The 15108-nt window shown below is 37.1% G+C and overlaps 1 protein-coding gene across 1 annotated transcript in view; it reads left to right on the top strand.

The window, feature by feature from the left end:
- Positions 1–15108, top strand: part of EPRS1 (glutamyl-prolyl-tRNA synthetase 1) — a 71611-nt gene that overhangs the window by 11649 nt on the left and 44854 nt on the right. The window contains exons 6-12 of the mRNA XM_047840572.1: positions 160–254; positions 4267–4393; positions 5084–5276; positions 7024–7195; positions 8951–9184; positions 10474–10558; positions 10971–11030. Of these exons, the coding sequence (XP_047696528.1) occupies positions 160–254; positions 4267–4393; positions 5084–5276; positions 7024–7195; positions 8951–9184; positions 10474–10558; positions 10971–11030 (966 nt within the window). The remainder of the gene's footprint in view (positions 1–159; positions 255–4266; positions 4394–5083; positions 5277–7023; positions 7196–8950; positions 9185–10473; positions 10559–10970; positions 11031–15108) is intronic.

The raw sequence follows: 15108 nt of genomic DNA, 5'->3' as shown, positions 1-15108 counted from the left end.
CACAAGATTTGGGGTCCTTAAGTGCAAGGATGACGTTCTAGTCATCATTTGTCTTGTAACCGTGCCTGGCACATAGTGGGTATTGAGTATTGAATGAGTGTATTCTTAAACATCTAACGATGTAACTATTTTATATGTTGTTTTTCTTCTGCTTTTCAGACATCTGAGAAAAAGCAAGATGTTGGGAAATTTGTTGAGCTTCCAGGTGCTGAGATGGGAAAGGTTACTGTCAGATTTCCTCCAGAGGCTAGTGGGTAAGAAAATGTAACTTGTAATTAAAATCAAATATATTTAATGGAAAAGCTTAAAGACCATTAAATGCTTTTAATATTACTAGATTACTAATATGGAAGAAAATGAGTAAGGTTTTAATTGTTGGGGGGGTCAAATTTCTGAACATTTAAGTCTGTTATAATTAATGTTAATGTATTGAATTTGTAGTTTTAGCTTTTTAAAGCAATTAGACAACATTGTTATTTTGCCCCAGATGGAATTTTAACTATAAATAGGAAACTTTCCATAAATAGAAACCCTTAAGTTTTATTTACATTTTGAGATTTTTAGGCTCTCATTTAATAGGGATTTGTTTTGTATCCTGAGCAGTTCGTTTGGTGAGCAGAAGTTATGGTAGAATTATTTTTAAGTTACTTTTTTACGAAATAAAATGGCATCCTGAAAAGCCTATTCTTATTGAATTCTTTCTGTTGTTAGCATGTTTCCCAACCCCTTTCACTTTTGGCACCAATAGAAAATAATATTTGAAGGGTGCAGTAGAGAAGAAGACTGTTCTGGCTGGTGGTCACCAGCCTGGGGCTGTCTCAGGCCTTGCCCAGCATTACCCAAGGTCAGGGGGAGTCCACCTTTGCACCAGCCTCTGTGAGCATACCGGACAAGCTTTGTGATAGCCCCTTTCCCGTGATAGTGAGTAATACAGTAAAATACCTCTTATTAATGCCAGAATTTTGCTTAATTTCAGATTTGCTTACCCATTTGTGGTAAGTGGAATGTGTAGATAACAGAAAGTGGCAGATAAGGAAAAATCCATTTTATTTTAGTTGTTCTTAAGAGTTCTCCACAAAGTTTTCATAAACACCATTGACAAGAAAATCTGTTTTAGAATTCTGCATTTTCTCTCTGCTTTTCTAAGTTTGCTGATTTTGGTGTCAAAATAAAGGATTGATGGAAGGGGATGAAAGAGAAATAAGGATTTTGGAAAATTCACAGACTAAATCATTAAGTGATCGATGGATAGTTGACTAAGTGGAATCTCACAGATAAGACTTCTCATACACACTTAATTCCTACTGACATCTTGGGTCCATGCGGCCCTGTGTTCTGTTCCTGTGTGCTTACTGCGACAGGTCATGCTTTCCCTTTGGGAGTGAGTGACTTTAATGGTTTGATAAAAAGCCACTTTCTAAGCAGTGGCTGTTTATAGCTGCAGCATTTGGACATTGTCCTTTTAGAATCTTCTTATATTTTTGTCACCATCATTTCTTGGAATAGTGAGTGCCTCACATTTATAATTTACTCTGTAAAACACATTTGTTTGCCATAAGTCATGTCAATTTCACAGACCATAGTCTTGGCCAAATAAAATTTTGGGATTTGGAATATAAATTAATGTTCAGGTATTTTGGGAATCTTCTTTTTTGTTTGGTGGGTTTTTGTTTTGTTTTCTTATTCATAATTTTTGTCCTATCCCCGTATACTGCTAAAGAATTCTTTAATTTTTCTTTTTTATTTTTCTATGTCTTTCATGAAGAGCCAGAAGGCACGGCTTCAGCCCTGTTTCTTTCTTTTTTTTTTTTTTTAAGGTTTATTTTTGAGAGAGAGAGAGAGTGCGCAAGCTGGGGAGGGGTGGACGGAGAGAGAGAGTCCAGGCTCCGCACTGTCAGCGCAGAGCCCCATGCAGGGCTCAAACTCACAAACTGTAAGATCGTGACCTTAGCTGAAATTGAGAATTGGACACTTAACCACCTGAGCCACCCAGGCACCCCAGCCCTTTTTCTTATTCCTAGCTAACATATATAGAAGCTGTTATGTACAGGTACTATCAAACCCTATACACACAGCGTTTTAATCCTCACAGCCCTGTGAAGAAAGCACTGTTAACATCTCCGTTTTACAGATGGTTTCGGAAACTGATTCATTCAACATTTTAGTAATTTGCCAAACTCAAACCTGTGCTATCTGGTTCTAGAATCCATTTGACTTAAAGTTCTATTGCCTATGTTTGTTATGGGTGGCAGAAGCCCTATTCAGCATAAGTGCTAACTGTGACATAGCGCGAATCTCACTTTTTTTAGCTATTCCAGTTAGGTTGTTTCTTGAGCTGATTACTATTTTAGTTACCTTGTGAATATTTCATAGTCTTGTTAGCTTTCTTGACATTTAGACTTGTTAGAACTGCACACATTATTTCAGGTTCAGAATAATATCTTTAAAATTTTTTTTTAATTTTGTTTTTTTAATCTTTATTTTTGAGAGAGAGAGAGAGACAGAGTGTGAGTGGGGGAGGGGCAGAGACAGAGGGAAACACAGAATCTGAATCAGCACAAAGCCTGACGCAGGGCTGAAACTCACGAACTGTGAGATCATGACCTGAGCCGAAGTCGGATGCTTAACCTACTGAACCACCAAGGTGCCCCCAGAAATAATATCTTTAAGTGTAAGAGAATGGTTTGATTTCCTCATTCCTCTTAAATTAATTCTTTTGTGTAAAGCCTAGCACATTAACTATCATATAGTATGGGTAGTCAGTGATTAGTAGTTGTCTTTTTTTTTTCTGTTTTTAATGATAGGTATAACATGATACAAGTATAACACTTTCCATGAAAACTGCAGTAGGTGTTTCTGTTTCTTTCTTGGAACTCACGGTCCTTTGTTTTATTTTACTTTCGGTAAACCTTTTATTTTAGCATAGTTCTAGACTTACAGAAATGTAGCAAAGATAGTACAGAAAGTTCCCACATATACCGTACCCAGTTGTCCATGATCTTAACATCTTACATTACTCTAAGGTACCATTGTCACAAGTGGTGAACCAATATCAGTATATTACTATTAACACTAAACTCCATACCTTTTTTTGATTTCATTAGTTTTTTTACTAATGTCCTTTTTCTGTTTTAGAATCTCATCTGGGATACCAGTGACAGCCTTTTATTTTATATAGAAAGTTTTGAATAGCCGTAAATGCATTGCTTTGTACTTGTCTGCATTAACTGGTGCATATAAATAAATCCTTCTTAACATTGAATCATTGATCTAGAATGCTGCGTGAATTTTTAAAACATGGATTGATTTAAAAACTGGTGTGAAGACATGCAAGGAGTTGTATTTTCCTCTCCCCTGTTGACCCCAGCTGAGATTAGAGGTGGGCGAGAAACTAGGAGACTAGCGCTGGGAGACGGTGGCTACCATTGTCAGTGGCAACTAATAAAAGTTCGTGAGAGCGGATTATTAAACTTCCTCACTTCATGCCCTGTTTGCTGCCTGGGAAAGTGTATTTTCATCGTTAGTGGTACAAGATACTGCTTTTTACCCACTTCACTGATCAAGGGAAATGGTGACTTATTATATCAACGGGCCTCTGATATATTTTATTGCTTGTAATTGCCAACTGCCCATAGGAACAGAATAGTATTTTCACAGATTGCGATTCATGGAGCGTTGGTCCTGGATGAGACCTGTAAAGTCCTCTAGTTGAAATCCTTGTATTTTGGCTTTTGAGAAAATCGAAGCCTTGAGAATAAGTGGCTCTTCTGCAGCTTCCCGATTCCCGTGTGTCCGTCCACGAGTTAGCATGTGGCAGTGGCGATCTCAGAGGCGCCTCTCGCTGGCGTGCACGAGGTGGGTGCTCCGTCCACCACAGAGTCAGGTCTCTGTGCACACGCACTCCCGTGTAGCCCTGGACACCGTTTTCCAGGAAGCAGGTTTCCCCTAACTAAACGACCACTCATTTCCTCTGTAAAAAAGAAAAAGATTCTCCTTAAGGTGGTAACGTGACTAAATCACTTGTCTCTTTGTGAGATGTTCCATGTGAAATTGTTTCTTGTGATGACTTTATAAATGTTGTAGTGTCTTTTTCTTCCTGTGAGGGTCAGCTTTTCTATCAGAGTACTTTCTTGTTAGAAAATAAACTATGACGGGAGTACCAACTAGAAGGATTTTTGTTTAGTTCTCATCTCCTCAGGAAGGTTAAGTTCAAGTATTTAGGTAAAACATGTTAATGAGTTTCTTTGTGAAATGTTTTTGTTTTAGTTACTTACACATTGGGCATGCAAAAGCTGCTCTTCTGAACCAGCACTACCAGGTTAACTTTAAAGGGAAACTGATCATGAGATTTGATGACACAAATCCCGAAAAAGAAAAGGAAGATTTTGAGAAGGTAATTAAAGGTGTAGTGATGACCCTTTGTCAGAAAAGTTAATTAAAATTAGAGGGTGACTGGATACCTTCATGGTAAGAAAATAAATGAAGTTTGTTCTCATAGCTGCCTTTTTCCCTCATCTGTCTATTCTGTGTCTGAGACCTAAGGCAAGCAATATTGAGCTCCTATAGCAAAAAACTTCCACTTACTGTTTTCTTCCTCAATTGTACAATTTTACCAAAGTGCTATGTTTTCCTCTAAGTACCAATTTCTTAAATGAATTGGTCACTAGAGACAGGCTTCCTTTCTGTCATATAATTGTAAGTGTGTGAATGAAACAAACACCAAGTAGGTATCAGAAAATGGGGAGGTTTCTTGGCCTCTTCTATCCTCTTTGTTCAGAAGCACTGCAATATGTTCAAAGAGAGGGCAAATGATTGTCAGTATGACCAGTTTTCCAGAGTAAATGGAAAGCTCCATCATGAAATCAGCTTTCTCAGCTGAAAATTTGGAGACTAGTATAATGATTATCTTTTTTTTTTCTTTTCTGACCTAATATACAACTTGTACAACCATTTTCAGGCTTTTTTTTTTTTTTTTTTGACTGATGGTGTATGATTACATTTGCCCAAATGCAGTATCAAGGATTGAAAATACACAAGAAAATGCAAAAGATAAGTTGATGGTTATTTTGGATTCTCTTTGCAGGTTATCTTGGAGGATGTTGCAATGTTGCATATCAAACCGGATCAATTTACTTATACCTCGGATCATTTTGAAACTATAATGAAATACGCAGAGAAGCTAATTCAGGAAGGGAAGGCTTATGTGGATGATACTCCTGCTGAGCAGATGAAAGCAGAACGTGAGCAGAGGATAGAATCCAAGCATAGAAAAAACTGTAAGGCTCATTTAATGTCTTATATTTTAATTGGCGGTCTGTGTTCTACTTCTTTAGTAGAACAAGATTTCTGTGAAAGATGCTGGTTTGAGGCCCATTTGGGAATGTGATCCATACGTTCATCACAGGTTTCTTTTTTTCTTTCGTTAATCATCTTTACATTGTTACTACTTTGTTGGTGTCACAACTGCATGCGAAGCGTGTGTGCCCGTAGTTGTGCCCATAGTGTCTCACTGCACTTGGTCCTTTGCATTGTGTTCATTCCATTGCAGTGAGTACTTCTGCATTTCTTTGTAGTTCTCCCAGTTTAAATACTTAGCCTTTCTAAGAGGTTCAGTGATCGTGTTATTAGTACCCGAATCTTCTTTTCAGCGTGTGAATGTAATATGTAAGCTTAGTTAGTACAACTCTATACCTCTGAGATATCACTTAACGAAAAAGCATATTTCTTATTCATTACTTGTCTCCTGAGCTACTGATTGGGGCTGTTTTTATTCTGCATTTATGTTGCCATAATGTCACATTTGGGAAGTGTATAGTGAAGTGTCAAATTGTTAAAAAGTCTTTTTTTTTCCCCTCTTTTTGACGTTTCCCTAACATTTTCAAAAATAGTTAACAACTGTATTTTTAGACTCATTTGATTTTTTTTGAGGGCAAAGTGTCCATCATATCTTCAGGAGCTTCCACAGAAAGTCATTGTTTAATAGTTCTTTCTTACCTTCATGGGGCAGGTTTTCAGTATTTTCACAAGATAGAACCGTAGCTACTTGGGACAGAATTTTCTGGGATGAAATTTGTATCATTGTTTTCTGTGATCTCTCTTTTTTTTTTTTTTTTGATCCAAGAGTCTCCTGTTTTCCACTGGAATGACTGACAGGGCTTTCTGGTAGCCCATGGACTCAGGCTCACAGCCCAAGCCATGTTCTTTACATGGGCACAGGCTGCAGCACTGATGCCTGTGGGCCCTGTGGATCAGGCCAGTCTGGTCTGTCCCTTGAGCATGAGGAGGCAGAGGAACAGAATGCTTCTGCTTCAAAAGCAGAATTAAATTTGAGACGCTCAGGGGCTGGCTAGCTGTGCCTTGATCGGCAAGTGGGAAACACAGGGCGAGAAAAACCTTCAAGTCTCATGTTTCGTCTCTTACCCTTACTTTTATTTATTTATCTCAATGAAAAAAAATTTTATTTAGTTTTGAAAGAGAGACAGTGCGAGCAGGGGAGGGGCAGAGACAGAGGGAGACACAAAATCTGAAGCAGGCTCCAGGCTCTGTTAGCACAGAGCCTGATGCGGGGCTCAAACTCATGAACCAAGAGTCATGACCTGAGCTGAAGTAGGACAATTAGCTGACTGAGCCACCCAGGTACCCCAGGTCTCTTACCCTAAATGAGTACTATATCAGTGAAATGTATTGCTTTGACTTCTGAAAACGTATTCATAGAGTACTTTTCCTAAGTGTTTTTTGTGAGACTTCTTCATAAAAAATGATGCATTTACTCTTCGTACCAGATATTGAAACTATGATGGTATTTTAATTTATTTTTTATTTTATTTTTTTTAATTTATATACTTATTTATTTTTAAGAGGCCACGTTTGTTTCTATTGACAACTCATTCTCTACATACATACAGTTATGATGGTATTTTTAAATTAGGGGTGTGTGCTTATAATATAAAAGTAAACCATTAAAATAATTTCAGTTCAACTAGGTTAGTAATATATTAAACTGTAATATAATTAATCTTACAGCTATTGAGAAGAATCTACAAATGTGGGAAGAAATGAAAAAAGGGAGCCAGTTTGGTCAGTCCTGTTGTCTGAGAGCAAAAATCGACATGAGTAGTAACAATGGATGTATGAGAGACCCAACGCTTTATCGCTGTAAAATTCAGCCACATCCAAGAACTGGAAATAAATACAAGTAGGTGTATCTCTTTCATTATGCTAGGCAACCTACTGTGATTTCACTTTGATTGCCTCTACACACAGAGTAGATGCAGAGTAGTCAAGACTTGGATCTTTGTTCACTCATAGATTAATAACTGCTTTTGGTAAAGCATGTAACCTAATCTCTTGGGCTGTTTACTCACCTATTGATTAAGATTATACTAGATTGTTTCTCAGGTACTTCCTTAAGGTCCTTCAGTTTGCCTAAAGTTGCTTTTTAGGTATTGATTAGGTGTATTGTGGTGTGTATCTTTAGAAGATCTTTTTCTTCCTCTTATAAACTTGGATTCTGCTGGGCATAAGTTGATTCACAAAAAAAAAGTGATAGACTTGAAACTTTACAGAAATGTGAGCATTATAAGAAAATATGTGGGTTTTTTTTCTAGTTTTGATTAGTTTTCTAAGTGGGTTTTCAGTTAAAAGATTCTTTTTCTTTAAATGGGTTCCCCTTCTCCATTAATTTACCATATAAAGCAACCGTAGAATGTATTTTTTTATACTTTGAAGAAACCCACTATAGATAAATGCTGAATCATAACTTCTGAAGAGATTAGTGAATGTAAATGATAACCTGTTTAGCCAACGTGACTTTCTTTAAACTTGTGGGTATAGATCTGTGTGTCCGTATGTAGACAAACACATTATGGGTGTGGTTACACATGTATACACAAATCTTTCGTTGTTTTTTGTTTTTTGTTTTTTTTTTTAGTAAGTCTCATTTTTAACAGGGTGCTTACTCATTTTACTAGGCAAATACTTTGAATACATTGGAAAAGTTAATTTGGATGTGCATTTTCAGTATGAAATAATTGCTAAGCATAATGAGGTAGAAGTTTAATGAAGTTGTAGCCTAAAAATTAGAAGGCATAATATGGCATATTTTTTAAAATTCAAATTAAAAGTACTTGTGCATTATGTACATTATATTAATCAGAAATTGTTTTTGAGACTATTCCATCTTAAATAGAATTTTAATTAACCTAGTTTTCTTCCCTTTTACTTGTCAGAGAAGGAAATGCTTTGTTCTTGAATTCATTTAATCACAGGAGATTAAGCATAGGGATTTACTTGAGTGTGGGATTAATTAAGATATTGGAAAGCTAAAATTTCCCTTGAATTATTAAGTACAGTTGACTCTTGAGCAATGCAGGGGGTTGTGCAGTCAAAAATCTGTGTATAACTTTGGATTCCCCAAAAACTTGACTATTAATAGCCTCCTATTGACCAGGAGCCTTACCGATAACACAATTAACACATATTTTGTTTGTTATATGTAATATATATTGTGCTCTTAAATAAGCCAGAGAAAAGAAAATGTTGTTAAGAAAATCGTAAGGAAGAGAGAATACATTTATAGTGCTGTATTGTATTTATAAAAATTCATGTGTAAGTGGACCCATGTAGTTCCAATTTGTGTTGTTCAAGGTCAACTGTATGTATATTGCTTATTGTTTTCTACCATGGTATACATTGGCCATTACAGAAATGTGATTGTGGAATTTGCTGTGAATTGGTTTGAATATTGAGTGGGTTAACTGACCTATTTTCCTCAAAGACTGATGTTTTGATATGCTTTGATAATATTATGGGTTGTAAAACCTATTATTTTTAAGAAATTCCTAACTTGTAAGGAATTATTTCAAATTACTGTTGCTGCTTATAATGCATGATCTAATATGGAAAGGGTAAAATGCTTTATTTTGCTTTTAAAAATATTCTTTTTTTCCAGTGTGTATCCGACATACGATTTTGCCTGCCCCATAGTAGACAGTATTGAAGGTGTTACACATGCCCTGAGAACAACAGAATACCATGACAGAGATGAACAGTTTTATTGGATTATTGAAGCCTTAGGCATAAGAAAGCCATATATTTGGGAATATAGTCGATTAAATCTCAACAACACAGTGCTATCCAAGAGAAAACTCACATGGTTTGTCAATGAAGGATTGGTAGACGGATGGTATGTTTACTGTTACTTAGAATTGAGAGGAAGTAAGAACGTGGTATATCAGTGATTTTAAAACTTTTGAGTGGTGGGGAGGATGAATGGGAAGAGGTGGAATGGGTGGGTCTCTAGGGGTTTTGGTCCTTGTCTTTATTTCATCCAGTGCCTCGGGTCCCCTTCCCCTCCCCTTTATTTTAATGCTACAAACACGGAGTGCCCATTGTGGACCCTGGTGCATGGGAATGAAACACACAAGGGCACAGCCTCTGCAAATCTCAGCATTGTTTAGAAAAATAGTTGTGACTCTGGTCCTTTGTAGATCTGGTTACCACTCTCCACACTGCTGAGGCTCTGAGGCTTTTCTTTTCAGCTGGGTCCCATGAAGACCAAAATGCCCTGAGTTGAAGCAAAGACATAAATGGTCTCTGCCTTGGTGGTGAAGATCCACCTTGTGGAGCAGTTGGTTGCCCAGAGGATTCCGCACCTAGGAAAAGTTTGCAAATCTCGGTAGCATATTAATAACCTATATGGGATTTCTATGAGGAAGAAGAGTATGAAAATTAAAGTCACCTTGTAGCCATGTATCTGTGTAAACAAAACCTGTTCAGATGGGTTACCATGCTGATAAGTCAAGAATATTTTTTATCTAAATAAGAATGTATTCAGTAGTTTCTGTTGGCATCACATAATAGTGACAGTATGTATTAAGTATTATATGTCGAATAAGATGTATTTTATACTGGTTTATTGTGAAGCTATATTTGACAAAAGGCAAATGTTGGGCTCCAGGCAAAGGGTTTTATTGCAAACTTACTAAAGTGTGCAAATTTCTGCAGAATATTAATAAGCAGTGTGTATATTTTTTATAACCCAAATGTGTATATTTTTTTATAACCCAAAGGGCTTTGTGAAGTATATTCATATGTGGATGACATGAGACCATCTCTTCTCTGATTTTCATGGTCATGTATAGAATAGAGACCATGAATATTGTAAAATAAAAAGCAAATAAGAATGTCTTAGTGCATGGATTTTCTGTATTTGAAGCTGTCACCTTTGTGTCTTTTTGAAATGTACTTTACTCTTTCTAGTACGTTTATTTTACTGAGCAGTATTTGACCAGAGAGCAGTTTTGCTCTTCCATGAACGAGGGCTCACGGGAACCCAGTTCTTATAAGCAACTGTTAGTCACAAGTCTTTTCACAAGCTGTTTATAGTTTATTATTCATTAAGGCATTTTGTACTCCTTGTGATTATACATTAAAGAGTTCTCCTTGGTAACTGAACATTTCCTTCTTTCCCAGGGATGACCCCCGATTTCCCACAGTTCGTGGTGTGCTCAGAAGAGGGATGACTGTCGAAGGGCTGAAACAGTTTATTGCTGCTCAGGTGACCTACGCTTTGTTTTCCGGCTTCTCGGTGTTTTTACGTGTCTCATTAATACCCCTTTAGTCTCTGTTATTTCTGTCCATTCTGTGCCTTATTCGTTCCTTCTAATGTAAGGGTAGGATTTTTTTTTTTTTTTTTTAAGGAGTATGTTTCTAATAGTGGAAAATTGAGAATGTCCTAAACCCTTAAGCTGGAGTGGGACAGAGGCAGCCATGGTATGCTTACCTGTTGAAATATGTGCTCTTGACTGTTGCTGTTCAGGGCAACTGGATTGGTTCGTGCACACTGTTTTATATCCCAGTGGAAGTAACAGTATTTATTGGGTGTGTTCTTTTCTAGCATGCATGCTTTAATTAAATATTCTAATGGACACTTCTTGACCTTTAAATCGTTTTATTTATTGTTTTTCTAGGGCTCTTCACGTTCAGTTGTGAACATGGAATGGGACAAAATTTGGGCATTTAATAAAAAGGTACATGTTTTGACTCTTGGTCCTCCTTTCTCATGCCTAACTCCCGAATAATGTAATATGTGTGGAATTCATTAATGTGTTCATTGTAGAGAAAATTTTGTGAAGGATGTTGTCATTTTGCAGACCTTCAGGAAAATGGAATGTTTTCCTTTCTTAAACATAAAAAGAGCATTAAGCCTATTAGCTATACCAAGCAAGTAACCATGATTAAAACAAACAAACTTGGAGTTAGTGGGGAACGGTAACAGTTTTTTCGTTCAATCTTTTATGAACACTGCATTTCATTTTTCTGCTTTCAAGCTGCGAGCTCTCTGTAAGAAGGTATTACCTAATGCTTTTATCTGCCTTACTTAGCACATAGCTTTTAGCATACATGTTATAACCTGAGATGTTATACAGCCTTGAAGCACAATCACATTTATATAAAAGACTTGCTTATACAAATCCATTGAAAATGCATTATTCCTAGTTTCAAAAAAACATGTCCTCTAGTTTTCTTAGTGGCAAAGGGAAGATTGGGCTAACTCCATTCTCTTGTTCCCTTGTGTACTGAGAGGACAGAGTTTTAAAGTTGTATGTCTCATTGAGTTGTATTGAAGGTTCACTGTGTCTTAACTGAATCTAGCTTTTATTTTTTTAACTATTTCTTAAAGTCAAGGAATACTGCATATGGACATTATTAATTACTAATTGGAAGCAGATGCTTAGACACTATAATAAGGCAAATCATTAAAATGCCATGTTTTAAACTATAGTCTCTGTGATTGTGTTCTGTAATTTTTTTTTTTCTTATTGCTGCTTGATTGTGCTGATGCCTTGCCTCAAGAAGTACTTGCTTGTCTCGCATGTGTCTTGAATTTGTTTTATTTAGTCTTGTGTGTTTTTTGATACATAACGGAACTAATTGGTTCTTTCTGTTGCTGCAGTTACTAATAATAAGTACAAGTAGAATTTATAGGTAAAGTTAATTTGGAGTACTTTTCATTAATAAACCAAATTTTACAGGTTTTCAGTTCTAATAAAATCATACATGTGCACTTAGTTCAATTGTATGAACTATATATATATTTCATTATGGTTAGAGAGTTCTGTAGGGTCTGTTAAAGTGAATAGCAGATTTTCCTGTCTTCTCTTCTTACATTTTCTTCCTCTAGAGAAATCACTTTCAGCTCTTTTGGGTAATTCTTTTGGTATTTTTCTTGCCTGTATCTCTAAATAAGATGTGTGTTCGTACTTGATTTTTTTTTTTTTTTTAATTTCAGGCATCCTTATTTGACTTCCTACAGTGGAAAGCAGGGATGTGGGTCTCTTTTTCTTATATCTTGTTGGCTTTCTTGTAGCTGATTGTTTTGTTTTCCCCCTCATTTGTTTAGTTTTCTAATTCTGTCTGCAGCTTTCTGCAAGTTATCTAAATTTCCTAACAAGATGTTCTTATGCCTCAGTATACTTTCAGTTTCATTGTGGAGACATCTCTTCCAGAGCCTTCTGTGCTACTCCCTTCTGATCTAGATTAGGGCCCGTTAGCTTCTGAAGCATAGCAAGCAGTCTTCTGAGGTCAGTCATCATCGTCCCGGAATCCCCTTTGTGTTTGTGCTGTGATGGATCCTCTGGTTCTTGGATCTCCCTTCTCTTTTTATTACTCTCTTGCTTTGCTGTACTCCGTCCTTTGGTAGCTCCCTGAGAAGGGGGCAAGGGATGAAGATTTTTGAGACCTTGTATATGGCCTTTTTTTTTTTAATTATTATTTTTTTAATGTTTATTTTTGAGAGAGAGAGAGGGCAGAGAGAGAGGGAGAATGTTTATTTTTGAGAGAGAGAGAGAGAGGGCAAAGAGAGAGGGAGAAAGAGTATCTGAAGCAGGCTCTGTGTTCTTAGCCCCGGTGTAGGGCTTGAACCCATGAACTGTGAGATCATCAGCGGAGCTGAAGTTGGATGCTTAACCCACTGAACCATCCAGGCGCCTGACTTTTTTTTCACTTAAAAAATTTCATGATTATGTGCTGTGCTGGGGATCTGTTTTCATCCCTATCCATCAGAAGAACATGTGGCTTCTAGTTTGGAAACTCATTCCTTCAGTTCTGGGAAATTTTCTTGAATGCTTTATTTTTTTCTCTACTATGTTTTCTTCTCTCTGGAACTCTTCTTGAGCAGATGTTGGGCCTCCTGGACTGGGCCTCTAATTTTATTTTCTCTCTTTTGCCTTTGCTTTCCGCTAGATCTGCTTGACTCTGTCTTCCTACCTTTCCATTGAGGTTTTCATTTATGTATCATATTTCTAAGATTCCTTTTTTATTCTCTGCTTCTTGTTCTGTTCCTGCTTAGAATGCTAACATCACTAGGAGTATTTTTCTCCTGACATCTCTTTCCTGCAGATTGTTTCTTTAGGCTTATTCTTTCCTGTTAAAGGCATATCAGAGGCATCTCTGATGTCTGGTTAGTCTTGGTCATCTGCACGTGTAACATGGAGGACTAAGGGAGCAGTTAGAAGCCCTGAAGGGAAGAGTTGGACCTTCAGCTGAGACTCACTGTAGGATGACCTGGCTGAGTCAGTTAGTTGGACAGCCTCTGTGTCAGTAACTTTATATCTCACTTCTTGGATTAGGCAGTTTTTCCAGAGGATTTCTTTTCCTTTTTGTTTCTACTGCTGGCCTTCCTGACATCTTCCCACATGTCCTTCACTTTGCCATTCTCTCTGACCCTTGCGGTACAGATCTCTTGTTTAGGGCTCATGTCACATTCAGTCTGATCACTGCTTTGTTTTTTTGTGGCTTGTTCTTTTTTTCCAAGTTCTGCAAATAAAATGTAAGTGAAGCATCAGTGAACTAAATTTAATGCTCTGGCATTGTGAAGCAGTTATTAAGGACAAAGAAAATGTCATTCTTTGGACACTCTCCCACTCTTAGTAACTTAGCATTTCTGTTAAAGCATCTCCTGCTAAAAGACAAGTGGATTAACTCTGGATTAGCTGGAACTCTTTAAATACATTCTCCTTTGGGGAGAGAGCTTTATTTACAGAGTGTGGTATATATAGTAAAGAGAAGAGAGGAGAAATGGATGAAGGAGACAGTGACATGTGGGGTGGTAATAATCTTAGTATCCCTCTGCAACTACTATAATCTGTATTTTCTTAGCCTGACTTTTCATCTCAGAAGGAAACTAATACAGAATAACTAAATAGAATCCATTTCCATTAAATGATCTACCTTATTACTGATAGACATTTCACCAGCTCCTCTCTAACTTCCTTCTTGGTTTTACATGTTAAGGTTTGAAGTCTTCAGTCAAAGCAGAAGAGTCACAAGCTTTATTAAGGTGTTCATTTCAGAATAGTATTTACTTCCATCAAATTTTATCTAGTGCTTTAATTTTAAAATCTGTGTTAGTATTTCAGTGGTATGATAATATAATAGTTTTTTCCCCAAATCTCATCTTTACCCTCATGTGCTCCTAGCTAGAAAATTTATGTAAAGACTTCCCTCTTCAACCCGAAACAAGCAGAGTCTTCCTTGAAATGAACAACTTTCAAGTAAACCCCAGTCAGTGAAAGGGTGTCCTGGTTGAAGTGTGTCGAGGGTTCTGGAGTCCTCTTCTGCCCAGTCCGAGGCCTGTCCTTCCCCCACTCGGTGGTGTCTGCTAGAGCAACTCCTTGAAATTCCTGGGACCCTTTAGAGTAATTTGATCCAGAAAGTTTTAGAATTGCAAACCTTTAGATAAATAAAACTATAATTTTAGAGCTGTAAAAGACTTAAATCTTTTAATCCAAGATTTCCCAAACTTGTCTGATCCTGACCATCTATGGAATGCTTATTAAAAATAGATTTCTAGAGGTGCCTGGGTGGCTCAGTTGGTCGAGTGTCTGACTCTTGACTTCGGCTCAGGTCACGGTCTCACGGCTTGTGAATTCGAGCCCCGTGTCAGGCTCTGTGCTGATGTGCAGAGCCTGCTTGGGATTCTCTCTGTCCCTCCCCTGCTCATGCTCTCTCTCAAAATAAATAAACTTAAAAAATATGTAGATTCCTAGACTTTACTTCAGACCATTACCTTGATAATCTTTTAGTGTCGAGTGGCCCAAGCAAGTA

The sequence above is a fragment of the Prionailurus viverrinus genome, chromosome F1 (assembly GCF_022837055.1).
Source record: "Prionailurus viverrinus isolate Anna chromosome F1, UM_Priviv_1.0, whole genome shotgun sequence".
NCBI lineage: Eukaryota > Metazoa > Chordata > Mammalia > Carnivora > Felidae > Prionailurus > Prionailurus viverrinus.
Note: the sequence above shows the minus strand (reverse complement) of the source record. Positions and strands in the feature narration are given on the sequence as shown.